Source organism: Neomonachus schauinslandi, chromosome 6 (genome assembly GCF_002201575.2).
Source record: "Neomonachus schauinslandi chromosome 6, ASM220157v2, whole genome shotgun sequence".
In the NCBI taxonomy this organism is placed as follows: Eukaryota; Metazoa; Chordata; class Mammalia; order Carnivora; family Phocidae; genus Neomonachus; species Neomonachus schauinslandi.
Genome location: NC_058408.1, coordinates 101,739,049 through 101,766,488, shown reverse-complemented (window position 1 = coordinate 101,766,488; position 27,440 = coordinate 101,739,049). Strand labels below are relative to the sequence as shown.

General features: G+C 37.7%; 1 protein-coding gene across 2 annotated transcripts in view; it reads left to right on the top strand.

Moving 5' to 3' along the window:
* Window positions 1-27,440, top strand: part of CFAP70 (cilia and flagella associated protein 70) — a 118,632-nt gene that overhangs the window by 53,723 nt on the left and 37,469 nt on the right. For both annotated transcript variants that reach the window (XM_021699560.1, XM_021699559.1), the window contains 7 exons: window positions 4,208-4,378; window positions 4,563-4,643; window positions 6,416-6,507; window positions 14,545-14,609; window positions 14,941-15,131; window positions 17,078-17,209; window positions 22,091-22,216. In XM_021699560.1, the coding sequence (XP_021555235.1) occupies window positions 4,208-4,378; window positions 4,563-4,643; window positions 6,416-6,507; window positions 14,545-14,609; window positions 14,941-15,131; window positions 17,078-17,209; window positions 22,091-22,216 (858 nt within the window). The remainder of the gene's footprint in view (window positions 1-4,207; window positions 4,379-4,562; window positions 4,644-6,415; window positions 6,508-14,544; window positions 14,610-14,940; window positions 15,132-17,077; window positions 17,210-22,090; window positions 22,217-27,440) is intronic.

Here is a 27,440-nt window from a genome sequence, read left to right as displayed (position 1 = left end):
CTAGATTTTGAGTGTTTTTTTGTCTGTTAGAAGAAACTGCCTCCCAAAGTTTTAAAGAAAGAAAAACATATATATACAAAAATAAGGGTAAATATGATGAAGGGATGGAATATGACTGTAAAGATGAAAAATAAAAAAGATTTTAAAAAAGCAATTGATAAGATAAGAAATTGGTTGAAAACAGAAAGAAGAAAAAAAAAAAGGAGAGAATGTGATCAGACAGGAGACTAGAACAAAGCCATACACTGGATTTAGGGTATATTTTGGTCTGTTAGAAGAAACTGTATACCAAAATTTAAAGAAAGAAAAACATATATATATATATATATATATATGGTTAAATACAATGAGGGGATAGAATATGACTGGAAAAATGAAAACTAAAAAAGATTTTTAAGGGGCATCTGGGTGGCTCGGTCATTAAGTGTCTGCATTCGGCTCAGGTCACGATCCCAGGGTCCTGGGATCGAGCCCCGCATTGGGTTTCCTGCTCCATGGGAAGCCTGCTTCTCCCTCCCCTGCTCCCCCTGCTTATGTTCCCTCTCATGCTGTCTCTCTCTCTGTCAAATAAATAAAATATTTTTAAAAAAATTTAAAAAGGAATTGATAAGATGTTGGTTGAAAAAGGAAAGAAGAAAAATTTTTAAAAAAAGAAATAGAAAAAGAAAAAATAAAGAAAATTTAAAAAATTAACTTTGAAAGACTAAATAATCATGGGAAAAAAGCCATGAATTCTATGTGCTGTATTCCCCTAGCACTGGAGTTTTACAGTTCTCTTTGATCAGTAAACTGGGTCTTGGCTGGATGTTCTTGCTGATCTTCTGGGGGAGGGGCCTGTTGCAGTGATTCTCAAATGTCTTTGCCCGAGGTGGAATTGCACCACCCTTGTCAGGGGCCAGGCTAAGTAATCTGCTTGGGTTTGCTCTCGGTAGCTTTTGTTCCCCGAAAGTTTTCCGTACAGCTTTGGAGGATGAGAATGAAAATGGAGGCTTCCCAATCTCTGGCCCCAGAGGAGCCAAGAACTCAGGGCCCCACTCCTGAGTGAGCCCCCAGAGAAAAGCAGTCAGTTACTCCTGTCTCCCTGGTCTCTGGCCGCACTCCGAGCTCACCTGGCATGTGACCAAACGTTCCTATCTCTGGCACCCGACCCTGTTTGGAGTCTCCAAACCCAGCAGATTCCTGCGGTGCACTCCCGTGCTGCTCCTCCCGGGGGAAGAAGGGGAGACTCCCCCAGTCTGCCACTTGTTGGGTGCCTGCTCAAAGAGCAGGGGCCCGACTGTGCCACAGATCACGGTTTATGGCAACCCCAAGCTGCGAGCCCACTCCTTGGCTCCTGGGAGCTCTGCCACACTCAGTCACTCCTGGTCTTTCTGTGACCCCGAGGGTCCTGAGACCACACTGTCCCAGTGAGGGTTCCACACCCACCCCCCCACCCCTTGCTTAGCCACTGGAGTGACATCCTTCAGTGGAGCAGACTTCTAAAAGTTCCAATTTTGTGCTCCACTGCTCTGTCACTTGCCAGTAGCCGGCTGACGGAGGCTCCCTCCCCCGCCCCCCCCCCCCGGCGTCCATCTTCCCATGTTATCACCTGAGATTCACTTCTCCGCATGTCCTACCTTCCAGAAAGTGGTCACTTTTCTGTTCATAGAATTGCTACTATTCTTTTCTTCGATCCCCTGTTTAGTTTGTAGGTGTTCAGAATGGTTTGATAACTAGCTGAATTCCTGGGACCAGATGAAATTTAGGTCTTCTACTCCTCCACCATCTTGCTCCTCTCCCTCCTGGAAATGTCCCATGTTTGATGAATACATTAATCTACATATCCAAGAAGTTCAGAGAATCCCCAGTAGGATAAGCATACAAAGATCTACAATATAGACATCATAGTGAACTGTTAAAAGACAAAGAGAAAAATCATGAATTCAACAGGAGAAAAACAACTCATTGGTTATAGGGGAGCACCAATGTAGTTAACAGCTGATTTTTCTTCTGAAACAAAGGAATCCAGAAGGCAGTGGAATAATATATTCAAAGTGCTGAATGAAAACTCTAGCAATCAAAAATGAAGGCAAAATAAAGACATCACAGGATAAACAGATATTGAAAGAATTTGTTACTAACTAACTTGTCTTGCAAGAAACACTAAAGGAAGTTCTTCAGCTGGAAAGTGTATGGCACCAATTGCTAACGTGAATGCTGGAAAGGATATGGCACCAATTGCTAACGTGAATCCACCAGAAGAAACAAAGAGCACTAAAAATGGTTAAATTTAAGTTAATATAAATGATTTTAGAAATATATTTTTCACTTTTACTCTTAATTTCTTTGAAAGATTATATAAAGCATTAATTATATTGTTGGGTTTATAACATATATAGATTTAATTTATATGATAACAATAGCATAAAGGAGGGAGGATAGTATGGAACTACAGTGCAGTAAAGTTTCTACATTATACCAGAATTAAGTTGGTATCAATGTGATATAGATTGTGATTAGTTAGGATGGCTAAGAAAATCGTGTGTGTGTACATATGCATATACACAAATACATATGTGTGTGTGTGTATGTGTGTATATATATATATATAATTAAATATAATTATTTAATTAAATAATTAAATGGGAGCATCACAAATATTTAACATAAAAGGAATTAAATGGGAGCATCACAAATATTTAACATAAAAGAAGGCACTTAAAGGAACAGCAGAGGAACAAAAAAGACAAGATATGTAGAAAGCAAATAGCAAAATGGCAAACATACATGTAAATACTTCAACAATAACTTTATATGTAAGTAGCATTAAACACCCCAATGAAAGGTTAGAGATTACAAGACCAGATTTTAAAAAATCAAGATTCAATATAATTCTGTGTAAAAACAGACACACTTAGATTCAGATACACATAAATTGTAGTAAAAAGATGGAAAAGATATACCATGCAAATGGAAAATGTAACAGCTGAGTGGCTATATTTATATCAGACAAAAGAGACTTCAAGGAAGTATTACTATCAACATAGAGTGGCATGTCAGAATGATTAAAGGGTCAACTAATTAGGAAGATAGAATTTACAAAGTATTGTATATAATAAATATATACATTATAAATGTATACATACCTAACAACAGAACCTCATAGTACTTGAAGCAAAATCCAACAGAACTGAAAGGAGAAATAGGTAATCTGAGCGTAACATTTAGAAATTTCAATATTCCGATCTCAATACTTGGTAGAAAAATTATACAGAAAAATCTATGTTAAACACTAACTTAGCATACAACCGAGAAAATCATTTTTAGGAACTTACCCAAGAGAACTGAAAACCTGCATTTACACAAAGACATGTATGTGAATATTTATAGTATATCAGTGAAACTATCACTGTAATCAAGATAATGTACATATCCATTACCTGCCCCCCCACCAAAGTTTTCTTGTCTCCCCTATTATCCTCTCATACCTCTGACCACTCTTCCCCCCTTTGTTTTTTGGTCTGGCTTCTTTCACTCAGCGTAAATTGTATTTAGATTTTACCCATGTTGTTTAATTAAAAAATTATTATGAGATTTTTTCCCAGTCATTTACCTAAAGTTTGAATTTTCTCATACAAAGTTTTTAGTTTGAACTTTAAACCTGCCTTATTTTTCCAATTATACTTGATAAGCCAGTAGTAATTAGATAATATTTCTTATGCAGAAATAATCTGAAATTGTGTATCAAAGATTAAAAGCTTTCTGGGAATAAGAGTTATGAAACACCAAAATCAGGCAAGGTTGAAAGGTTTCCTCATAATAATTTAAGATTTTATTTATTTGTCAGAGAGAGAGCGCACAAGCAGGGGAAGCGGCAGGCAGAGGGAGAAGCAGGCTCCCCGCTGAGCAAGGAGCCCAATATGGGACTCGTTCCCAGGACCCTGGGATCATGACCTGAGCTGAAAGCAGATGCATAGTGGTCTGAGCTACCCAGGCGTCCCACCTCATAATAATTTAAATAATAGGGTAGGCAGCTAACTTTCTATGATGGTTTTACCTATTCAACAAGTATGGCAATCAATAAAGTTTTTCATTTCCCCTATCTCCCTCTGATTCTACAATGTTGAGATTATCTAGAAAACTGAATGATGTTAAAGAATAATATGTTTCTTTCAAATCTGTCTCATTTGCCTGTGATTCATTGCATTTTTTTGTTGTTTCTTTTCAGACCAAATGTTTATTTAGCTTGTTCCGGGATACTGGCCATCATTTGATTCAGAATAATAAAATAGGAGGAATTAATTCTCCATTGTCTAAACCTGTTGTTTCTAAGAACCTGAAAGAAGAGAAAACAGTCAAAGAAAAGGATATGGAAGGAAGGCTTAGGCCTGGGGATTTGGTAGGTTGTTTAGAAGGTGATGATTTTGCTAGTTTTGTTACATTCCAGAGGCTTGCACTGATTTCTTATCTGGCAAATTGCATCAGTTTCGTTTGCATTTTGTTGCAACATAAAGATCATTGTTCCTAACATTGTGAACACCATGTAAGAATTCAGTTTTTGAGGTGTGTTCATTTTCTTTCAGCAAGCACCTAGTATAAAATCTCAGAGCTCAGATACTCCTTTGGAAGTTGAACCCTCTCTAAGCCACAATCCAGAAGGACAGGTAACTATGCATAAAGAGTTGGAAAATTGAGTATGATATTGTGAAAAATGCTCATTATCTTAGTTACCATCCCATATTTGCCATGACTAGTTTATGACTTTGGGTAAATTTCTTTGTCTTGTTGAGACTCTTTAAAATGAGCAGGTAGTACCAAAATAGCTTTAAGGTCCTTTCTAACATTACAAGTTTATGTCTTTTATTAATTCTCCTATATTATGCACTAGGAGGAATGCAAAGATTTATGATCTGCAGCATTTACTCATGTGCGTTCAGGACACTCAGTAGTCTGGTGGGTGAAACAGATCGGTACATAACTAACCATAATACAGAATTTTGATGAGTGCTGTGATAGAGGTACAAATAAAAGGGCTGTGAGGGCTCAGAGAAGACAGATTAATCACTCCTAGGATGGGGCAGTCTCAGAAGCCTACATGGAAGAGGTGGCATCTGTGCTAAGTAGTGAAAGATTAAGAGAACAATTTGCCAGATGAAGATGAGGGAGTAGGCATTTCAGGGCCAGGGAATAACTTGAGTCAAGGCACAAAGAAGGTAGCAGAATTTGGAGTATATCAATTAATTTAGTGTATGGAGTAGAGAAATGAAAAGAAAGGAGAGATTCTAGAAGGAGGTGAGAAAGGAGAGGCTGCACTGAGTTGTAGAAAGGCTTATTGTTGAAAGCCTTGCTATAAAAAGTTTGGCCTTCATTATATAGGTGATGAGGGACTCTTGAGCTTCATCTGGGAGACTCACATGAAAGGTTTTTAAGTTATGTGGAAATAAGACCTTATATGTATTTCAGGGCAGAACTCTTGCAAGGATGTGAAAAAGAGAAGGAAATTTGGGAGGGGGCTTCAAATACCAGTTTATAGGTTTTTATTATAATACCGATGAGTGTTAGTGCCAGTTCGATTTAGAGAAGATGTTGTAGTAAAGAAAGAAACTTGAAGAGGCAATATCTGGAATTGGGAAGTTTGAGGGTGCTGAGGAAGAAAAGCTAAAGATAACTCAGGTTTCAAGCCTTACCTTCTAGAAGGATGACAAAATCATTAAGAGAAAAGTCAAAAGAGAGGTCAATATAAGGGAAATGATAAGTTCAATTTGGGACATGTTGTATTTAGGATGCTGGCAAAATTCTGGGTAGAAATGTCCATCAGGCTGCAGTTGGTAGATGGTGATGTGGATGCTGTGAGTGGGAATATCAGAATGTTATGTGAATATTTCCACAGGACTTGGAAGGTGTGGTGGCAGAAAGAATAGCATTCACTTAAAACAGTTCCAAGAAAAGCATTGAACAAGTTAAACAGTGCTTCAGCTGAGATAAAAGTTTCCAAGAATAAAACTGAAAACGCTTTTCTGCAAGAGATAACCACTGTTACTATTTTCTTTCCAGTTATTTTTCTATATTAAAAATATTTTGGGGCGCCTGGGTGGCTCAGTTGGTTAAGCGACTGCCTTCGGCTCGGGTCATGATCCTGGAGTCCCTGGATCGGGTCCCGCATCGGGCTCCCTGCTCGGCGGGGAGTCTGCTTCTCCCTCTGACCCTCCCCCCTCTCATGTGCTCTCTCTCATTCTCTCTCTCTCAAATAAAAATAAATAAAAATCTTTAAAAATATATATATATGTATTTTGACAGTCAAGATCATGCTATATACATATAGTTGTATATGCAGTTTTCTTACTTGTATTGTGAATGTTATCTTATGTTACTAAAATTTGTTCATAAATATCTGTTTTTAATGGAAAGAATAAATTAGAGACAAATATCTTTACAGCAATATGTAGAAGCAGGGACATACATTGTGTTGGAGATTCAGCTGGACAGAGCCTTGGTTCCAAAGCGAATGCCAGAGGAGCTAGCCAGAAGGTATGTAGCAATGGTTCTTATACTTGTTTTACAAACACATTTTAGGTATAAATAAAAGGAATTCAGATTGTCCCCATAAATATAATTTTTCTAGGCTAAGTAGCAGAAAGTTTTCTGGTTTTTTTCCTCAGATGAAATTTCTTTTGTTACTGTTGTTTACTTATTACAAAAGCAGTATATGCTCATTATAAAAAAGATCAAGATTTGGAGAAAATTGATATCAGCACGTATATAAAAACACTCAGATTTCTACTCACCCAGTGATAGCTACTTTAAAAAAACTGGTATTTATCCTTCTGGAGTTATTGTAAAGTTTCTATATTATGCACACACACCACAAACATACACACCCATGTCACATTTAAATAAATGTAATTTTTAAAAATGTTTTTTTTATTGTACCATAGTGCTTTGATTGTGTTTCTAGAAAATTATCCATTTCATCTAGGTTATCCACTTTGTTGGTATATAATTGTTCATGATATTCTCTTATTATTCCTATTATCTCTATAAAATGCGGAGTTATGTTCCTGCAGAGCCAGACAGGAGGCTTGATTTCACCACCCTGAGATTATGACCTGAGCCAAAATCAAGAGTCAGACACTGAACAAATTGAACCACCCAGGTGCTGCTGTCACAGATTATATTTTTATACATTTTTGTGCCTATTAGCAAAGATTTCTAACTATTATTTTATGCATTTACCTTCTAAAAACAAGTAAACAGGAGTTACAAACCAAAAGTACAATAATAATGGCTTTCATATTTACATTTACCAGTGTTCCTTATTTCTTCAGTTACCTTCCGGTTACTGACTAGTGTCCTTTCATTTCAGCCTGAAGGGCTCCCTTTAGCATTTCTTATAGATTAGATCTTACTAATAGACTCTTAGTTTTTGTTTATTTTGTTAATTTTTTCTTCATTCTTTTTTTTTTTAAAGATTATTTATTTATTTATTTGACAGAGAGAGAGATAGCGAGAGCAGGAACACAAGCAGGGGGAGTGGGAGAGGGAGAAGCAGGCTTCCTGCCTAACAGAGAGCCCAATGCGGGACTCGATCCCAGGACCCCGGGATCATGACCTGAGCCAAAGGCAGACGCTTAACGACTGAGCCACCCAGGCGCCCAATTTTTTCTTCATTCTTGAAGGGTAATTTGCTGTATATAGAGTTTTTGGTTGGCATTTTTTTTTCTTCCAAAACTTTAAATATGTTATCCTAGTACTTCCTGGCCTCTATGGCTTGTGTTAATCTTATTGCCATTATTGAAATTATCTGTTATCTTATGTGACAAGTCACTCCTCTCACTGCTTTTTGAGCTTTTCTCTTGTCTTTGGTTTCTGACAATTTGACTACAATGTGTCTTAGTATAGATCTCTTCAAGTTTATTCTGCTTGGAAATTGTTATGCTTCTTGGATGTATAGATTCATGTCTTCCTGCCCTTTTCCTTCTCTCTTCTCCTTGCGGGATTCCCATAAGGTGTATGTTGGTCATAGAAATTGTGTATGTTGATGGTGTCCTACAGATTTTAGGCCCTGTTTACTTTTTTGTTTGTTTGTTTTTCTTTCTGTTCCTCAGATTAGGTAATTTCAGTTATCCTATCTTCAAGTTTGCTCATTCTTTCTTCTGCCTGACCAAATCTGTTGAACGCTCTAGTAATTTTCTTTCAGTTATTGTACTTTTCAACTACAGACATTCTATTTGGTTCTTTTAAAAATTTCTATCTCTTTACTGATATTCTATTCTTATTTTGTTTATACACCATTTTCCTGATTTCTCTTATTCCTTTGTTTGTGGTTTCCTTTAACTCTTTGAGCAACAAGTAGGTTGCTTTATTGCACATCTTTCTGTAGCAAGTCCAGTGTCTGGGCGTCTTCAGGGACAATTTCTATCAACTTAGTTTTTCTTCTGAAAGAGCATATTTTTATGTTTTATACATTTTGCGATTTTTTTGGTGTTGAAAACTGGACAGTTTGATATTATAAAGTGGGGGGTTTGGAAATCAGATTATCCCCTTCTTCAGGGTTTGCTGTTCTTTTTTTTTTTTTTTTTTAGATTTTATTTATTTATTTATTTGACAGAGAGAGACACAGAGAGAGAATGGGAACAGAAGCAGGGGGACTGGGAGAGGGAGAAGCAGGCTTCCCGCGGAGCAGGGAGCCCGATGTGGGGCTCGATCCCAAAACCCTGGGATCATGACCTGAGCTGAAGGCAGACGCTCAACCGACTGAGCCACCCAGGCGCCCCCAGGGTTTGCTGTTCTTAATTGTTGAAGTTATAGGTTGTGTTCAGCCAGTGTTTTGATTGAGATTTTCTTGAATGCCAGGATTTTAATATAATCAAACAAATAAACAAAAATAAAACAAAAAAAATTTTTTTTGTTTTTGCGGATGACTGCATGCTAGAGGATTTTTTTTTTTTTTAAGATTTATTTATTTAGGGGTGCCTGGGTGGCTCACTCGTTAAGCATCTGCCTTCAGCTCAGGTCATGATCCCAGGGTCCTGGGATTGAGTCCCTCATCAGGCTCCCTGCTCAGCGGGAAGCCTGCTTCTCCCTCTCCCACTCCCCCTACTTATATTCCCTCTCTCACTGTCTCTCTGTCAAATAAATAAATAAAATCTTTTTAAAAAATTATTTATTTATTTATTTTGAGAGAGAGAGCATGTGTGAGCAGGGGGAGGGGCCCAGAGAGAGAGAGAGAGAGAAGCAGACTCCCTGCTGAGCGAGGAGCCTGAGGCAGGGCTCAATCCCATGACCCTGAGATCATGACCTGAGCCAAAATCAAGAGTCAGACACTTAACTGACTGAGCTACCCAGGTGCCCCTGGAGCATTCTTTTAACACTTAATTAGGCTGTTTATAATTCTGCCTCAGCCTTCACTTCCTGCTTGCACTGGGACTATAGATCAGTCAGTGGTGGAAGCTTAGGTTCTTCTCAGGTCTTTTCTGAACATATATCCTGTCCTGAGCATGTATGCAGCTTTCTAAATTCTTCTGTACAAGTACTTTTGAATACCCTAATTTCCCAAAGAAACTGGCTTTTCTTCCTAGGCCTTAGGTGGTTTGTCGTGTCTCAACCATAATCTTTTGTCCCACAGAGCTATGGGTTTTTGATAACCTTACAATGTTTTTGAGCAATGCACACCCACTGGTTTTCTACTGTGAATGGATTTCAAGATAGGAGAAACAGAATTGAGTGCTTTATGTCAGTCATTCAGGTAGACCCAGATAGGTTAGAACAAATGTAGTAACTTGTGAACAAGGTCTGCTCTGCTTCTCCAGAATCAGAGCCCAGTGTGCCACACTGGAAATGCAGGTTGCCATTTTCAATATTGCCACTGAGCTGGGAATGGGGTGAGGCAAGGGCAAGTAAAAATGCCACAAAGCTTCCCCACTATTATAGTTGCCTTTTTCTTGGTTTAGTATTCGTTTGGTTACCATAAACTTTTGACTGTCTTTCACAGTTCAGGCAGAGTTGGTTCTGACAGTTTCTGATTGTTATTTTCAATGTTTCTACAAAGAGATGGGAGTTTAGAGTTTTTTTCTCTATCATTTTGCTGGTCTAGACTTTACCTTTTGGTGTGAGGAACACTATGCTCAGTACAGGATGAAAGGAAATGATAGCTTTTATCTTGGAGACTATTTATTATAGATATTTTTAAGGCTTGATAAATACCCCCAAGTTGCCTTCCAAAAAGTTTGCAGTTCCACAAGTGATGTATGAGCCTACTCTTTCTTCATACATTCACAACACAGTACTTTTTTATATTTTCTACTTTGGCAGGGGAAGAAAGTTTCTCATTTTAATTTAATTTTTTTCAAAGTTTCTCATTTTAATTTTAGTCCACATTGTAAATGTTTTAGTGAGAGTAAACATTTTTTCACATATTAGTCATTTGGAAGTCTTCTTTTGAAAATAACTTGCTTGTAGTGGTACATTTATCCTTTATACCAAAAAGTTTCAAAACTTTTAAAAAACTTTACATTTAGTCCCTTTCCAAAAATAAGTTGGTAATATTTACTATAAATGATATATATAAAATAAAATTAATAATCTGGAAATAGAAAGTTAAAAACTCAAGCCATGGAAACAAAGAGGAAGAAAGTATTAAATGGAACTTTCATAAATAAGCATCAAATCTTAGTTGTTTAACAAAAAGGGAAGTACTATAAATTTTGCAGCTCTAATCCTAAAGGAGGACCCATGCTAGTTCCAAACGAGATCAGGTATCTTCCTGGCATTAATTTCTAAAACAGATTTCTCATTTGAGCTCTTACATAGGGAATACTGAGTGACAAAATAACAGCATGCTTAATGAAAGTTTTATAGCAAATATAGGTACAATTTTTAATAATTTTTTTATTGAAGTGTAATTGAAATTTAACATTATATTGGTTTCAGGTGTACAACATAATGATTCAATAGTTGTATACACTGTGAAATGATTACCACAATAAGTCCAGTTAATATCTGTCACCATACATAGTTATGCAAAAATTTTTTTCTTGTGATGGAGCTTTTAAGTTCTACTCTTTTAGCAACCTTCAAATATGCAATACAGTATTTTTGTTTTGTTTTGTTTTTAAGTTTTATTTATTTTGTTTTTAGTAATCTCTGTACCCAACATGGGGCTTGAACTCATGACCCTGAGATTGAGTCACGTACTCTTTCAACTGAGCCAGCCAGGTGCCCCTCAAATATGCAGTATGGTATTATTATTTTATTTTATTTTTTAAAAGATTTATTTTTTTTAAAAAAGATTTTATTTATTTATTTCAGAGAGAGAGAAAGCACAAGAATGGAGAGGGTCAAAGGAGAAGCAGACTCCCTGCTGAGAAGAGAGCCTGGTGCGGGACATGATCCCAGAACCCTGGGATCTTGACCTGAGCCGAAGGCAGATGCTTAACTGACTGAGCCACCCAGGCGCCCTTATTTGTTTATTTTAGAGAGAGAGAGAGAGAAAGCCCAGTGGGGAGGGGCAGAGGGAGAGGAAGAGAGAATCTCCAGTAGACCCTCTGCTGAGTGTAGAGCCTGATGTGGAGCTCCATCCCACCACCCTGAGATCAGGACCTGAGCCACTCAGGTGCCCCTATTCTTAGACTTTTTAATGAGATATGGTTATTACCTGTAAGTTTTTCATTGGCTGTAGGTACGTAGAAGGTAGATTTCTCCTCCAAGCTAGCCCAAGTGACAGTATTATAGAACAAAGGCAAATTAGAATGGCAGTGTTAGAATATTGGACCCAATATTCATAAAAGATGATTTGCCTTTGGTTCTGGATGAGACATATATGTACTAACTGCTGAATCTATGTCAATGTATAATAATGTATATATATAAATTTAATGCATTCTTAAACATGAAGAGAAGCTCAATTACTTTTATAATAAAAGAAGTACAAATTAAAAACTACCCTGAAGTACCTTTTTAAATTGCAGAAGATCAAAACAGCTTAATAACTCATTAGGTTGTTGATGAGCACATTAGAAATAGGTTCTGTCATTCAAACTAGTGAGAGTATAAATTGGTAAAAATCCTGTGGAGGATAATGTCATAATAGCTATTAAAATACATAAGCATGTGTCTTTTAACCAAGTAACTCACTTCCAGTAACTTCTTTACAGATAAATGTTTTTAGCAAGGCCATTAGTGACTACTGCATTATTAAATCCAATGGTCTATGTTCAGGGTCATTGTGACCTGTTATTAGTGTTTAATGACTCAGTCCTCCTTGAAGCACTTTCTTTACCAGGCTCTCAGGATACCATACTCTCTTGGTTTTATTCCCCCTCATCTGGCCTTCTTTATCTCTTCAGCCTCTAAATGTTAGAGTCTCTTAGAGCTCAGTCCTTGGACCTCTTTTCAATCTACGTTTACTCCCTTGGTTTTTGTCTACTCTCATGGCTCTAACTACCATCTATGTGCTGATGGCTTCCAGATTTATATATGGACCCTGGACCTCTCTCCTGAACTCTGAATTCATATATCTAATTCTCACAAACTCTCTGGTCAGAGTCATAGTAATCTCTCACCTGGTCTCCCTACATATACTATTCTACCTTTCACTTTATTCTTTTTATTAAGTAACAGCTTTATTGAGATATAGTTCACATACCATTCACTTCACCCATTTAAATGGTACAATTCAGTGGTTTTTAGTATACTCACAGAGTTGTACAGCCTTCACCACAATCAACTTTATGACATTTTTCTTACCCCTAAAAGAAACCACACACATATTAGCAGTCAATCTACAGTTCCTCCCAACCCTCATGCCAACCCCTCACCCAGAATGCTCCAGCCCTATGCAACCACGTATCTACTTTTTGTCTGTATAGATTTTCCAGCTTTGGACATTTCATATAAATGGAATCATACAATACATGGTCTTTGTGACTGGCTTATTTCATTTAACATAATGCTGTCAAGGTTCATCCATACTGTAGCATGTATCAGTACTTCATTTCTTTGTTGTTGAATAATATTTCACTCTATGGATATACCACATTTTTTCCCCATTCTTTAATTGATGGACATTTGGACAATTTATTCTTAATACAGCATTCTATAGTGATTGTGTTAAAATGGAGGTCAACTCATGTAACTAACTCCTCTGCTCAGAAACTACTAGTGACTCCCTGGTACACTCTGAGTAAATGCCTAAGTCCTTACAATGGCCTACAAGTGCCTACATATTCTGTATGCACTTTGCTCTCACTTTTTCTGTCTAGCCGTACTTGGCTTCCTGCTGTTCTTCATGCATGCCAGGCACACTGTTGCAACAAGGCCTCTACACTTTCTGTTCCCTTTGCCTGTATTTTCCTTATCCCAGATATCTACACAACTTGCTTCCTCACTTCCTTGAGGTCTTTACTCAAATGTTACCATCTCAGTAAGAGTCTTGATGAAATGTGTTTCCCTACTTCACCACCTTAGTCCCCAACGTAGTCTGTCTGACTTCCTGCATTATTTTTCTCCATGGCACATTTCACTAACATGTTTATCTTCATTATTGTCTTTCTTTCCCCACTAGCATATAAGCTCCATGAAGGCAAGAATTTTTGTCCTAATTTGTTTAATGCTCTATCCCCAATACTTAGAAAAGTGCCTGATGGATGGTAGACACTCAGTATATATTTTGAATGAGTGAATAAGTAACATTGTCTCTGGAGAGGAAATTGGGTGGCTGGACAACAAGATTGTCAACAAGGTAAAGGACAAGGAGACAATTTAGTATATATTGTTTTATACCTCATAAGTTTTGAATCATAGGATATATTACCTATTAAAATAAATAAAATTAAAATTAGAAATAATGAGCAGAGGTATACAATTACATAAGACCTATTAAAGAAAAACTGAATTTGTGAATTTGATTGTAAATTTTAAGGCAGTACTATATACTTCAGCAGGAATCTGAAACTATAAGGAGGAAGAGCTAAGAATTTAATTTCCTCTAGTTTTTATAAGGTATCCTGAAAATGGAAGGTAGGAGTTTTGGCATAAGTAGGTTGACAGTAACAAAATATATTCTCTTAATCAGCAGAACATCTGATATCATTATTGTAATTTAATGCAGTCATAAATTATGTGTAACAAGAGGACACTTTTTATCCTAGATGGAGAGGAAAGAAAAGCATTCACTTGCCTGTACTATTTAGATTTCCAAAACTTCATTCTTTCAGAGACTCTACAGAATGCACCTAAAATCATAACACCTGTTTCTTGCCAACTCCCGAGTCAAGCAGTCTCTTGAGTGCAATAGCAGTTTTTAAAAAATATGTAAGAATAAAACCAGGGCTCAAATTAGCCAAAAGTACAACTTCGCTACTTTTCGAGTAGCTGCTTCCTAGCTTCTTTCCTATCTAGTTCATAGCTGTATCCTGTTCTATGGTTCACATCTAGGCTTTTACATGAGAGAATTGCAGTGCTCAAGTGTGATACTCCGATACAAGCCCTTTGGAAGTAGGAATAAAAGAACATAAATCTGCAGATAATAAAGTTTGTTTTTGTTTTTGTAATTTTTTTCTGGTACAGGGTCAAGGAAATGATTCCTCCAAGGCCGCCTCTTACCCGTCGGACAGGAGGAGCTCAGAAGGCAAGTGCCAAAGCCAAGATGAAACTATAAGTAAGAAGGTGTTGAGTACACCCATTTGAAAATAAGGCATGGACTCTTCCGTATGTTTTCTAGAAGGGGCGAGAAATTGTAGCTTCTCATATTTCTCTTCCTGGTTCTGTTTGTGACCAGGGACATAACAATGAATAGTGAATAGTGTTTAATCCTTTGGCTGGTAGTCTCTGAGCTGAAAAGTAAAGGGCAATTTATACCTAAAACATTATTGAATATAAAACCCCAACCAGTTTCAGAGTTCCATTATATATCTTGATCTCTTCAAGGCCTCTTTACCAGACATTTTGTATTTTTCTAGGCAGTGAGTGACTACCACATGCAGATCAAGAATATATCTAGAGCTATTCTGGATGAGTATCATAGGATGTTTGGAAAACAGGTGGCCAAACTGGGGAGTGATATGGATAGTGAAACCATGGAGGAGCAGAAGTGCCTGCTCAACTATGAACTTAACTGCTCTGGAAAATACTTTGCTTTCAAAGAACAACTCAAGGTAAATATTCCTTTAATTGTTCAGTGGATTTTTATGAAGCATCTTCTCTACATTCCTAATTATTAGTTGTTCTCTGGTCATGTTCAGCTACGCTTCCACCATTCTTGCCGTTGGTGCCAAGAGTTATGTTCTGTCTGATAGAATATGAGAAGCTCCACTTGTGGAAAGCCTTGGAATGGTTAAGTATCCATTCCAAGTGTGAGCTTTTAAGACACTAAGTCTTTACTTGAGGCTAGGCCAGATTTTGAGCCAGGTTTCATGTTACTATAACAGGCAAAAACTCTGTACCTGGTACTAATTCCATGACTAATTCTCTGTCTTCCATTACCTACCTTTCCATAGTCCACAGAATCACTAAGATTTGAGAAATATTTACTTAATAATAATTTCCTACATGATAATGGTTAACATTTATTGAGTGTTTGCTGTACACCAGACAAATTTTTTTTTTAATTTATTTGACAGAGAGAGACACAGCAAGAGAGGGAACACAAGCAGGGGGAGTGAGAGAGGGAGAAGCAGGCCTCCCGCTGATCAGGGAGCCCGATGTGGGCCTCGATCCCAGGACCTTGGGACCATGACCTGAGCCGAAGGCAGACGCTTAATGACTGAGCCACCCAGGCACCCCACCAGACAAATTTTTAAATGTTTTGTATTTTACTAATTTAATCCTAACAATAACCCTATGAGGTAGATATTCCTCATTTTACAGGTGGAGAAATGCAATATTAATTGGTTAAGTAATTTCCCTAAGGTCATAGAACTAGTAAAAGTTAAAGATGGGACTCAAATTCAGGCAGCCTTCTTGCTCCAGAATTTCACATTCTTTTTTTTTTTTTTTTTAAAGATTTTATTTATTTGACAGAGAGAGACAGGCAGAGAGGGAACACAAGCAGGGGGAGTGGGAGAGGGAGAAGCAGGCTTCCCGCCCAGCAAGGAGCCTGATGCGGGGCTCGATCCCAGGACCCCGGGACCATGACCTGAGCCGAAGGCAGACGCTTAACGACTGAGCCACCCAGGCGCCCCCAGAATTTCACATTCTTAACTGCTACACTGGATTGCCTCTCTGTGCACATTTATTATGTGTCCTGTACTGTACTTAACAGATACAAAGAAAGAACATGGAAGTAATAGGGTGAAAAACAACTGACGCTCATGGAGGTGAGGAGCTCTTCTCAGTAGGTGGCATAATCACAACTTAATTTGATTCCTGGTTCTACCATTAGCAGCTGGATGGTCAAAAGACTTCGCCTCTCTGAGCTTTAATTTCTTTGTGTAACTATGAACAATAATACTAACACTATCACATGGGATCATTATGAGAATTAAATAATATGATGCATGGAAAGTGCTTAGTACAAAACCTGGCAATAATTTTAGCTGGGGGGGGGCGGGGAGCTGTCATGGCTATAGCAATATGTTATTTGCACAGCAATTTAAGCTTCACCACCTACCTGTTATCTTTCTTTGGCTTCTCAATCATCTTCTGAAGTAAGATAATAAGACCAGAAGTACACATCCATATAACAAATGAGGAAAATGAGGTAGTAACTTTAATTTTTGAGGTTGTACAGTGGCAGGATTAGAACTAGAATCCCATTCTCCAGACTGTCAAATCAGGCCTTTTCCTCTTGTATCATGTGGTCACCATGAGAGATGTAATGCATAAACCTAATGCTGAGGTCTTCTTTAGCTCTATGGCTCTCTTCAAATGATATGAGTTCTGCATTGACCATATTAGAGATGACATCAAGAAAAGAAGTCATGCAGAGTATGTTGATTGGTGGAAAATCAGAGACCTGACATTCTAGCAGTTACCAAGGGAGAAATCAATCACTTTCCGAAGTTCTGATGAGCCTTAGACCAGAAAGAAGCTCAAGGGAAGCCTGTGTTGTCAGCATGGTGCTGGACTTTATAATCAAATGGATGATCAATGTCTCTTACAGCATGCCGTAGTAAAGATTGTGAGAGAGAAGTATTTGAAGACAACATCATTTGAAAGCCAGGAGGAACTGCAGACATTTATTAGTGAGCTCTATGTGTTCTTGGTGGATCAGATGCATGTGGCCTTAAACCAGGTAGGTGCTCAAGAACTAAGAGCCCTTACTTTTCTCCGTAGGACATCAGGGTCTCTGAATGATTCCTTCCTTCCTTGCTTCCTTTCTTCCTTCATTCAGCAAACATTTATGAGGTGTCTACTCTGTGCTAGGCACTGACAAAAGTGAATAAGAAACTGCCTAAATTATAAAACTAATTTTGGGGAGAACAAGAGAGAATAATTCAATTTCCTGGCATAATAACTTTCATAACTGTCATAAATGTGATGGATGAAAGAAATATGTAAAATCAGCTAATTAAATTATAAAACAAAAATCATCTATTTATTCTGTGAATGTGTGCAATTCTCAGTTTGCTCTCCATGATTGGCAATCAAAACTAAGAAACATTATGAGCTTTCAGATATACCTGAATGACAATGATACTTCAAACATGCCTTTTCTTTTTTTTTTTTTTTAAAGATTTTATTTATTTATTCATTTGAGAGAGAGAGAGAGAGAAACAGCATGAGAGGGGAGAGGGTCAGAGGGAGAAACAGGCTCCCCGCCGAGCCGGGAGCCCAATGTGGGACTCAATCCCAGGACTCCGGGACCATGACCTGAGCCGAAGGCAGTCGCTTAACCAACTGAGCCACCCAGGCACCCTCTTTTTTTTTTTTTTTTTTTAAGAGAGGTGGGTGAGTAGGGGCAGAGGGGGAGGGGGAGAGAAGAGACTCCCAAGCAGGCAACCTGCCCATTGCAGAGCCCCACACAGGGCTCAATCTCACAACCCTGAGATCATGATCTGAGCCCAAATCAAGAGTCAGACGCTTAGCCCACTGAGCCACCCAGTTGCCCCTAAACAGGCCTTTTCTATTTGACTGATAGCCTGCTCTTCTCCCATTTGTCTGTTTCTATCTATACTTGCACAGCTTGCATCTTGTCTTCATTTGCTCATTTTAAAATGTATACAGTTGTGGTTTATTTGAAAAAAATGACAAAAATCAAAGTCTTTTTGTCCCCTTGGTAGTCTCTAAGTAGCTGTGCTTCCTCAAGCCCTCTATTCTATGTTTTTTTCCTTTACTGTTGTTTTCTTCTCTGTCACCATTACTTTTTCTTTCACCTTGTCCAGCCTTTCTGGAAGAGGAAGGTGAGGAGTATCTGATATCCTAGGATTAAGAAAACAATCCCACCTTGGGCACAGATGATTTGGATAAATTCTCTTGAGAATTGAGCATGAGATAGTAATTACTGTTGCCTTGTGCCCCCAAGGAGTCCCTGTCTAGTAGAGGAGAGAGACGTCAAATACAAATAAGTGCAGTAGGGCGAGGTAAGTGCTGTGATAGGGATGTGTCCATGGTAGAGCAGGTTAGGGGATGCCTAAAGAAAGAGTGATCAACTTCACCCTGAGACCTGTCAGGAAAGGATTCACAGAAGAGCTGTGGCTTGAGCCTGAAGGCTAAAAAGTTCTCCAGGGAGATGTTTCAGAGCATTTGAGTCATAGGGAATATCACAAAAGCTGGGAAGCTTGGAAGTGTATGGCATATACAGAAACTGCATATAGTTTAGGAGCAGAGGTTGAAGTGGTTAAGGGACATAGAAGTAGGAGGTGAAGCCAGGGATCAGTTCCAGGTAGGGGGATTGAGAATGTGGATGGAAGCCTTATATGCCACACAAAGAAGTTTTGACTTTTTCCCTTATTAGCATTTGGAAGCAATAAATTTAATTATTTTATAAGTGGAATAATATGATCAGATCCACATTTTATGAAAAACACTCGTAGCAGTATGTCAGGTGGGTTAGATGTGGTGAAACTGGTGGTGTTAACTGGTTATTAATGTAGTAATAAAGGGGTCAAAGATTCTTAAGTTTAAGGCTCAATGACTGGGTAGCTGGTAGTACCATTAACCAGGACAAGAAATACAACACAAGTGAATTTGGTAGGAGGCAGGTGATGTTGAAATCACTTTTGAACATTGGTTCTTATGAGGTTTTTCTCAAGAGAGAGATCCGAGCTGTAGATGAGATTTGGGGAGCCATGAGTATATATAGGCATACCTTGGAGATATTGACAGTTTGGTTCCAGACCACCACAGTAAAGCAAATATCACAATAAAGCAAGTCAAATGAATTTTTTGGTTTCCCAGTGTATATAAAGTTTACACTATACTGTAGTCTATTATGTGTGCAATAGCATTATGTCTAGAAAAACAATGTACATACCTTAGTTAAAAAATACTGTATTGCTAAAAAATGCTAACCATCATTGAGCTTTCAGTGAGTCCTAACCTGAGATCACAGATCACCATAACGAATATAATTAACAATGAAAAAGCTTGAATTATTTTGACGATTACCCAGCTGTGACACAGAGATACAAAGTGAGCAAATGCTATTAGAAAATGGCACCAATAGACTTGCTTGACACAGAGTTGCCACAAACCTTCAATTTGTAAAAAAACCAAAAAACCAAAAAACAATATCTGTAAAGCTCAATAAAAGACAATATGCCTGTAGATGCTAGTTAAACTATGGTCATAGATGAAGATGCTGAGAAAAACATGAGTTGAGAGAGAAGTGAGCTGTCAGTGGAACCCTATCAAACACCAGCATTTAAGGGATGGATGAGTAAAAGAATTAATGAAGGAGATAAGTGAATTGTTAAAAAGGCAGAAGAGCCAGAAGACAGTGGTATCACAGAAGCTAAGGGAAGAGAATTTTAAGAAGAAAAAGTAGTCAACAATGTCAAATATTCCTAGTAGTTCATGGGGAGGGGGAATTGGAAAAAGGTGGTCAAAAGGTATAAACCTCAAGTTACAAGATGAACAAGTACTAGGGATGTAATGTACAGCATGATGACTAGAGTTAACACTGTTGTATGATATATGTGAAAGTTGTTAAGAGAGTAAATCCTAAGAGTTCTTATCACAAGAAAAAATTTTTCTTTTTTTTCTTTTTATTGTGTCCATTTGAGATGATGCATACTAACTAAACTTATTGTGGTAATTATTTTACAATACATGTCTGTCAAACCATTATGCTGTATGCCTTAAACTTACACAGTGATGTATATCAATTATATCTCAATAAAACTGGGGGAAAAACACAAAATTTGAAAGTTTTCATTGAATCTGAAAATAAGGTGGTTATTAACTTTTACATAGTAATATCAGTGAGCTAATGGAATGGATTCAAATTATAATGAATTATGGAGTAAATGAGTGATTAGGAAGCAGGAGAATATAAATTCAATAAGTTGGAAGATGAAAGGAAGGAGGGGGAAAGTAGAAGCTAGAAATTATAAAGATTTTCTTTTTAAGCTGGTGATGCCTTTAGCATGTCCATAGGTTTGGGAAAAGGAGTCAGCAGATGGGAAGAAATTGAAAATAGAAGGAAAGAGAGAATAATTGATGGCAAGCCAGGGTATATACAAGTGGGAAGGGATCAAGAACAGAGAAGGATGTGATGCTTCTTCCTCAGACTGAAAAGAAAGAGATACAATGGATGCAGAAATAAACTCTTCCAATGTGGGGTTCATAAGTTGAGGGATTTCTGGCCTAATGATTTCCATTTCCTCTGTGAAGTAATGTCTTTACTGACAGTGAAGGGAATAATGTTTGAATAAAAGCCTGAAGAAAGAGAAGAAAATTTAGATACTGCATCATAGCATAATGGAATATGTTGTTGAACAAGGACAACTACATAGATTGCGGAGAGTATGAAAGGCCTCCAGCTAAGGCTGACTGCCAAAGAATCTGTGGCAGCTCAGATATTTCTTTGTGTATGCAGTTTTCCTCAGGACCTGTTAGCAGCTCTTGTCTAAGAATGAAGAAGTCAGATAGTAGGATTGTTTTAATTTGGGAGTCTTCAAACCAAGTGCAGGAGAAGGACAAGGATGCCTGGAACCTGAGTGTGCTGGTGGGAGAGTAGTATGAGTGGATGATCATGTGGTCCAGGCTTACCCATTGGGAAAGATAGGCATATTGGAAATGAAGGAAATGAAATCAGAGAGCAGTTTTCAGGGGATTAAGTGACAAAAAGACTGAAGGCTTGTAACGCAGATTCTGGGAGTGGGATATTAGAGGTAGAGTATTTCTGGTTTGGGCAATGAAGTGTGTTGCTGGAGGGATTTGGAGGTCAAGATCATCAAAATTAAAAATAACAAAGAACAGAGGCATTAATCCATGATCAGGAGCTCTCTTTGGCCCATCTCAAATTTAGCTTTGCTCTCTACATCCCTTAACAACTCTACTTGTTAATGTCACTGATAATTTTTTTACTTCTAATTAAAGAATTTGGGGCGATCTTCCTTGGCAATAGCTTCTGATCCAGGAGATTACTTATTATACCAGAACTGCTTTCCTGGATGGGTACATAGGGTATAATATTTTTCTGGGTTTTCTCCTACCTTTCTGGCTATTTCTAAAATGTTTCCTTTTTGGGATTTGCTTACATATCTCACTAAAACTACAGAAACAACTTCCAAAGCTTTACCCTTAATCTCCTGTTTTTTTTGATGTTTGAAGACTCTAGCTAGTGCTTGCCAACCTTCTTCATGTCATGGCAACTGAAAATGATAATATTTGTCCCATACACTAGAGAAAATGTAGGAAGCTGTTTGAGGTAGAAGGAGGCTTACTTAGAGATTTTGACTTCCCTGAGGGTTGAGGAGAACAGTTCTGCCCAAATTAATTTTTACTCACTTCTGTGAGCTTAGATTGTTGGTATTCAGATACCTGAGCTTCTCTTTCACCCTTGATATTTCTCTCTTGGTTCATTCTCACTCTTACTATTATTGGCAAGACTATAAGAAACCCCAATAGCATTTTCAACCTCATAACTGGGGTCTCACGTCTAGTTTATTCTTATAAGACTCTCTACTTGTAATTGCTTTGTTTTGTTTAACATCTTGATGTTGTCAAGACCATGCCAGATGATACCCAGGGCGCTGTTTCAACCATTTATACAAGCAGTGAACAGCTTCGACTCTTTGCATTTGAAGCAGAAGTCAATGAGAACTTTGAAATGGCAGCAGTGTATTATGAAGAGGTAATTAAATGTCTTCCCAGTGGTAGTTGTTACTATTATTTGTATAATATGGGTATAACAAATAGTTTTTAATTATTTAAAACCCAACAGGACTGACAGAAGGATAGACACATAAGTCAATAAAATAGAGTCTAAAAATAGGTCCACATAAATAAGACCATTATATTTTTGACAGAGGTATAAAGGAAATTCAATAGAGAAAAGCCAGTCTTTAAAAAAAAATGGTATTAGAACTGTTGGTCATCCATATGCAAAAAAAAAAACCAAAAACCCCAAAACAAAAAACTTTGACTTAAACCTCAAACACTGTATAAAAAATCAACTTAAGGGGCACCTAGGTGGCTCAGTTAGTTGAGCATCCAACTCTTGATCTTGATCAGGTCTTGATCTCAGTGTTGTGAATTCAAGCCCCATGCTGGGCTCCAGGCTGGATGTGGAGCCTACTTAAAAAAAAAAATCAACTTAAAATGAACCATAGATCTGAATGTAAAACATAAAACTATAAAAATTTTAGAAGTAAACAAAGGACAAAGTCTTCATGACCTGGAGTTTAGGTAAAGAGATCTTGGACATGACACAAAAGCATGATCATAAAAGAAAAATAGGATAAATGGAACTTCACCAAAATTAAAAATGTGTGCTCTCTGGGCTCAGATCTAGTTTGTGGGAGACATGGCTAAACGCACCAAGAAGGTCGGAATCATGGGTGAAAATACAGGACCGTTATGGTGCCTCCCTCAGGAAAACGGTGAAGAAGATTGAAATAAGCCAGCATGCCAAGTATCCTTGCTCCTTCCGTGGCAAAACCAAGATGAAAAGACTATCTGTGGGGATCTGGCATTGTGGCTCCTGCATGAAAACCGTCGCTGATGGTGCCTGGACCTACAACACCACTTCTGCCCTCACAGTAAAGTCTGCCGTCAAGACGACTGAAGGAGTTGAAAGATCGGTAGAAGCTCCACCATTTGAAACATTGATAGCCTATAATAAATGGGTTAATTTATGTACAAAATTACTTAGGCTTGTTGTTAAATTTATTAATTAGATCTTTCAATTTGTGTTGCATTAGTTTTGCTTTCTCAAAGGACTTGAAAATTAAAAATCCTTCTAATTTTTATTGGAAAAAAATTAAAAATGTGTGCTCTGTAAAAGATACTATTAAGAGAAAGAAAAGAAAAGGTATGGACTAGGGCGCCTGGGTGGCTCAGTTGGTTAAGCGACTGCCTTCGGCTCAGTTCATGATCCTGGAGTCCCAGGATCGAGTGCCGCATCGGGCTCCCTGCTCGGCAGGGAGTCTGCTTCTCCCTCTGCCCCTCCCCCCTCTCATGTGCTCTCTCTCATTCTCTCTCTGAAATAAATAAATAAAATCTTTTAAAAAAAAAAGAAAGAAAAGGTACGGACTAGGAAAAAATATCTGCAAAACATATATGACAAAGGATTTGTATCCAGAATATTAAGAACTCCCAAGACTCCCCCAGCTTTGTTTTCTTTTTCAACATTTCCTTCGCAATTTGGGGTCTTTTCTGATTCCATACAAATTTTAGGATTGTTTGTTCCAGCACTTTGAAAAATGTCATTGGAATTTTGATGGGGATGGCACTGAAGGTATAGATTGCTCTGGGTAGCATAGACATTTTAACAATGTTTATTCTTCCGATCCATGAGCATGGAATGTTTTTCCATCTTTTTGTGTCTTCTTCAATTTCTTTCATGACTGTTCTGTAGTTCCTAGAGTATAGATCCTTTACCTCTTTGGTTAGGTTTATTCCAAGGTATCTTATGGTTTTTGGTGCTATTGTAAATGGAATTGTTTCTCTAATTTCTCTTTCTACAGTTGCATTGTTAGTGTATAAGAAAGCAACTGATTTCTGTGCATTGATTTTTTATCCTGCCACATTACTGAATTGCTGTATGAGTTCTAGTAATTTGGGGGTGGAGTCTTTTGGGTTTTCCACATAAAGTATCATGTCATCTGTGAAAAGAGAGAGTTTGACTTCTTCTTTGCCAATTTGAATACCTTTTATTTCTTTTTGTTGTCTGATTGCTGTGGCTAGGCCTTTAGTACTATGTTGAACAATAGTGGCATCCTTGTCATGTTCCTGATCTTAAGGGAAAGGCTCTCAGCTTTTCCCCATTGAGGATGATATTCACTGTGGGTTTTTCATAGATGGATTTTATGAACTTGAGGAATGTTCCCTCTATCCCTATACTCTGAAGAGTTTTAATCAGGAAAGGATGCTGTATTTTGTCAAATGCTTTTTCTGCATCAATTGAGAGGACTATATGGTTCTTCTCCCTCCTCTTATTAATGTGTTCTATCACATTGGTTGATTTGCGAATGTTGAACCACCCTTGTATCCCGGGGATAAATCCCACTTGGTCGTGGTGGATGATCCTTTTAATGTATTGTTGGATCCTATTAGCTAGGATTTTGTTGAGGATTTTGGAATCCATACTCATCAGGGATATTGGTCTGAAATTCTCCTTTTTGATGGGGTCTTTGCCTGGTTTGGGGATTAAGGTAATGCTGGCCTCATAGAATGAGTCTGGAAGCTTTCCTTCTGTTTCTATTTTTTGAAACAGCTTCAGTAGAATAGGTATTATTTCTTCATTGAATGTTTGGTAGAATTCTCCAGGGAATCCATCAGGCCCTGGACTCTGTTTTTTGGGAAGTTTTTGATCACTTGCCCAATTTCAAGCTATATTACAAAGCAGTGATCACCAAGACAGCATGGTACTGGCATAAAAACAGACATATAGACCAATTGAACAGAATAGAGAGCCCAGATATGGACCCTCAACTCTATGGTCAAATAATCTTTGACAAAGCAGGAAAAAACATGCAATGGAAAAAAGACAGTCTCTTCAATAAGTGGTGCTGGGAAAATTGGAGAGCCACATGCAGAAGAATGAAACTCAACCATTCTCTAACTCAAAATGGATGAAAGACCTCAATGTGAGACAGGAATCCATCAAAATCCTAGAGGAGAACATAGGCAGTAACCTCTTTGACATCGGCCACAGCAACTTCTTTCAAGATACATCTCCCAAAGCTAGTGAAACAGAAGAAAAATGAACTTTTGGGACTTCATCAAGATAAAAAAACTTCTGCACAGCAAAGGAAACAGTCAACAAAACCAAGAGGCAACCCACAGAATGGGAGAAGATATTTGCAAATGACACTACAGATAAAGGGCTGGTATCCAAGATCTATAAAGAACTTCTCAAACTCAACACCCAAAAAACAAATAATCAAGTCAAAAAATGGGCAGAAGACATGAAAAGACACTTCTCTGAAGAAGACATACAAATGGGTAACAGACACATGAAAAAATGTTCATCATCATTAGCCATCAGGGAAATTCAAATCAAAACCGCACTGAGATACCACCTTACACCAGTTAGAATGGCAAAAATGGACAGGGAAAGAAACAACAAATGTTGGAGAGGTTGTGGAGAAAGGGGAACCCTCTTACACTGTTGGTGGGAATGCAAGTTGGTACAGCCACTTTGGAAAACAGTGTGCAGGTTCCTCAAAAATTTAAAAATAGAGCTACCCTATGACCCAGCAATTGCTCTCCTGGGTATTTACCCCAAAGACACAGATATAGTGAAAAGAAGGGCCATATGCACCCCAATGTTCATAGCAGCAATGTCTGCAATAGCCAAACTGTGGAAAGAGCCGAGATGCCCTTCAACAGATGAATGGATAAAGAAGATGTGGTCCATATATACAATGGAGTATTACTCAGCCATCAGAAAGGATGAATACCCAACTTTTACATCAACATGGATGGAACTGGAGGAGATTATGCTAAGCGAAATAAGTCAAGCAGAGAAAATCAATTATCATATGGTTTCACTTATTTGTGGAACATAAGGTATAGCATGGAGGACATTAGGAGAAGGAAGGGAAAAATGAAAGGGGGGAATCAGAGGGAGAGATGAACCATGAGAGACTATGGACTCTGAGAAACAAACAGGGTTTTAGAGGGGAGGGGGGTGGGGGGATGGGTTAGCCCGGTGATGGGTATTAAGGAGGGCATGTACTGCATGGAGCACTGGGTGTTATTCGACAACAATGGATCATGGATCACCACATCAAAAACTAGTGATGTATGGTGACTAACATAACATAATAATAATAAAAAAAAGAACTCCCAAGATTCAACAATAGAAAAACAACTAAATAAAAATGGGTGAATGATTTGAACAGGTATTTCACTAAAGAGGACATAAATATGATAAATAAGAACATGAAAAAATGTTCAACATCATTAACCATTAGGGAAGGCAAATTCAAACCACAATAAGGTGCCACTACAATTTATTAGAATTACTAAGATGAAAAATGGTGACAATATGAGGTGCTGGTGAGGATACAAAGGAATTGGAACCCTCATACTTTGCTAGAGGAAATGCATAATGATAAAGCAACTCTGAAAAATAGTTTGGCAGTTTCTTACCCATTTACCATATGACCTACTCCTGGGTATTTACCTTAAAGAAGTATAATCTTATGTACATGAATGCTTATAGCAACTTTATTCATAATTGCTCAAACCAGAAACAACTCAAATGTTCTTTAAAGGGTGAATAAATGAGCAAACTATGGTTTATCCATATAATGAAATACTATTCAGCAAGAAAAGAAATGAACTACTAATACAACAACTTGAATGAATCTCAAAGGCATTATACTGAGTGAAAGAAGCCACTGTCAAAAGGTTATGTACTGTATAATGTCATTTATATAACATTCTTTTTTTAAATTGAAGTATAGTTGAATACAATATATATTATATTAGTTTCAGGTATAGTGATTTGACAATTATATATGTTATGAAATGCTTACCACAATAAGCATACTTAGTATCTGTCACCATACAAGTTATTACAATATTATTGACAATATTCCCTATGCTGTACTTCTCATCCCTGTGACTTATTTTAAAACTGGCAGTTTGTACATCTTAATCCCCTTCACCTATTTTGCCCATCCTTCCACTCCTTCCTTTGGCAACCACCAGTTTTCTATATTTATGAGTTCATTTCTGTTTTTTTTTGTTGTTGTTTGTTTGTTTTGTTTTTTAGTTTCCACATATAAATGAAATAATATGGTATTCATCTTTTTCTGTCTGACTTATTTCACTTAGTGTATTACCTTCTAGGTCCATCCATGTTGTAAATGGCAAGATGTCATTCTTTTTTTTTTTTTTTTTAA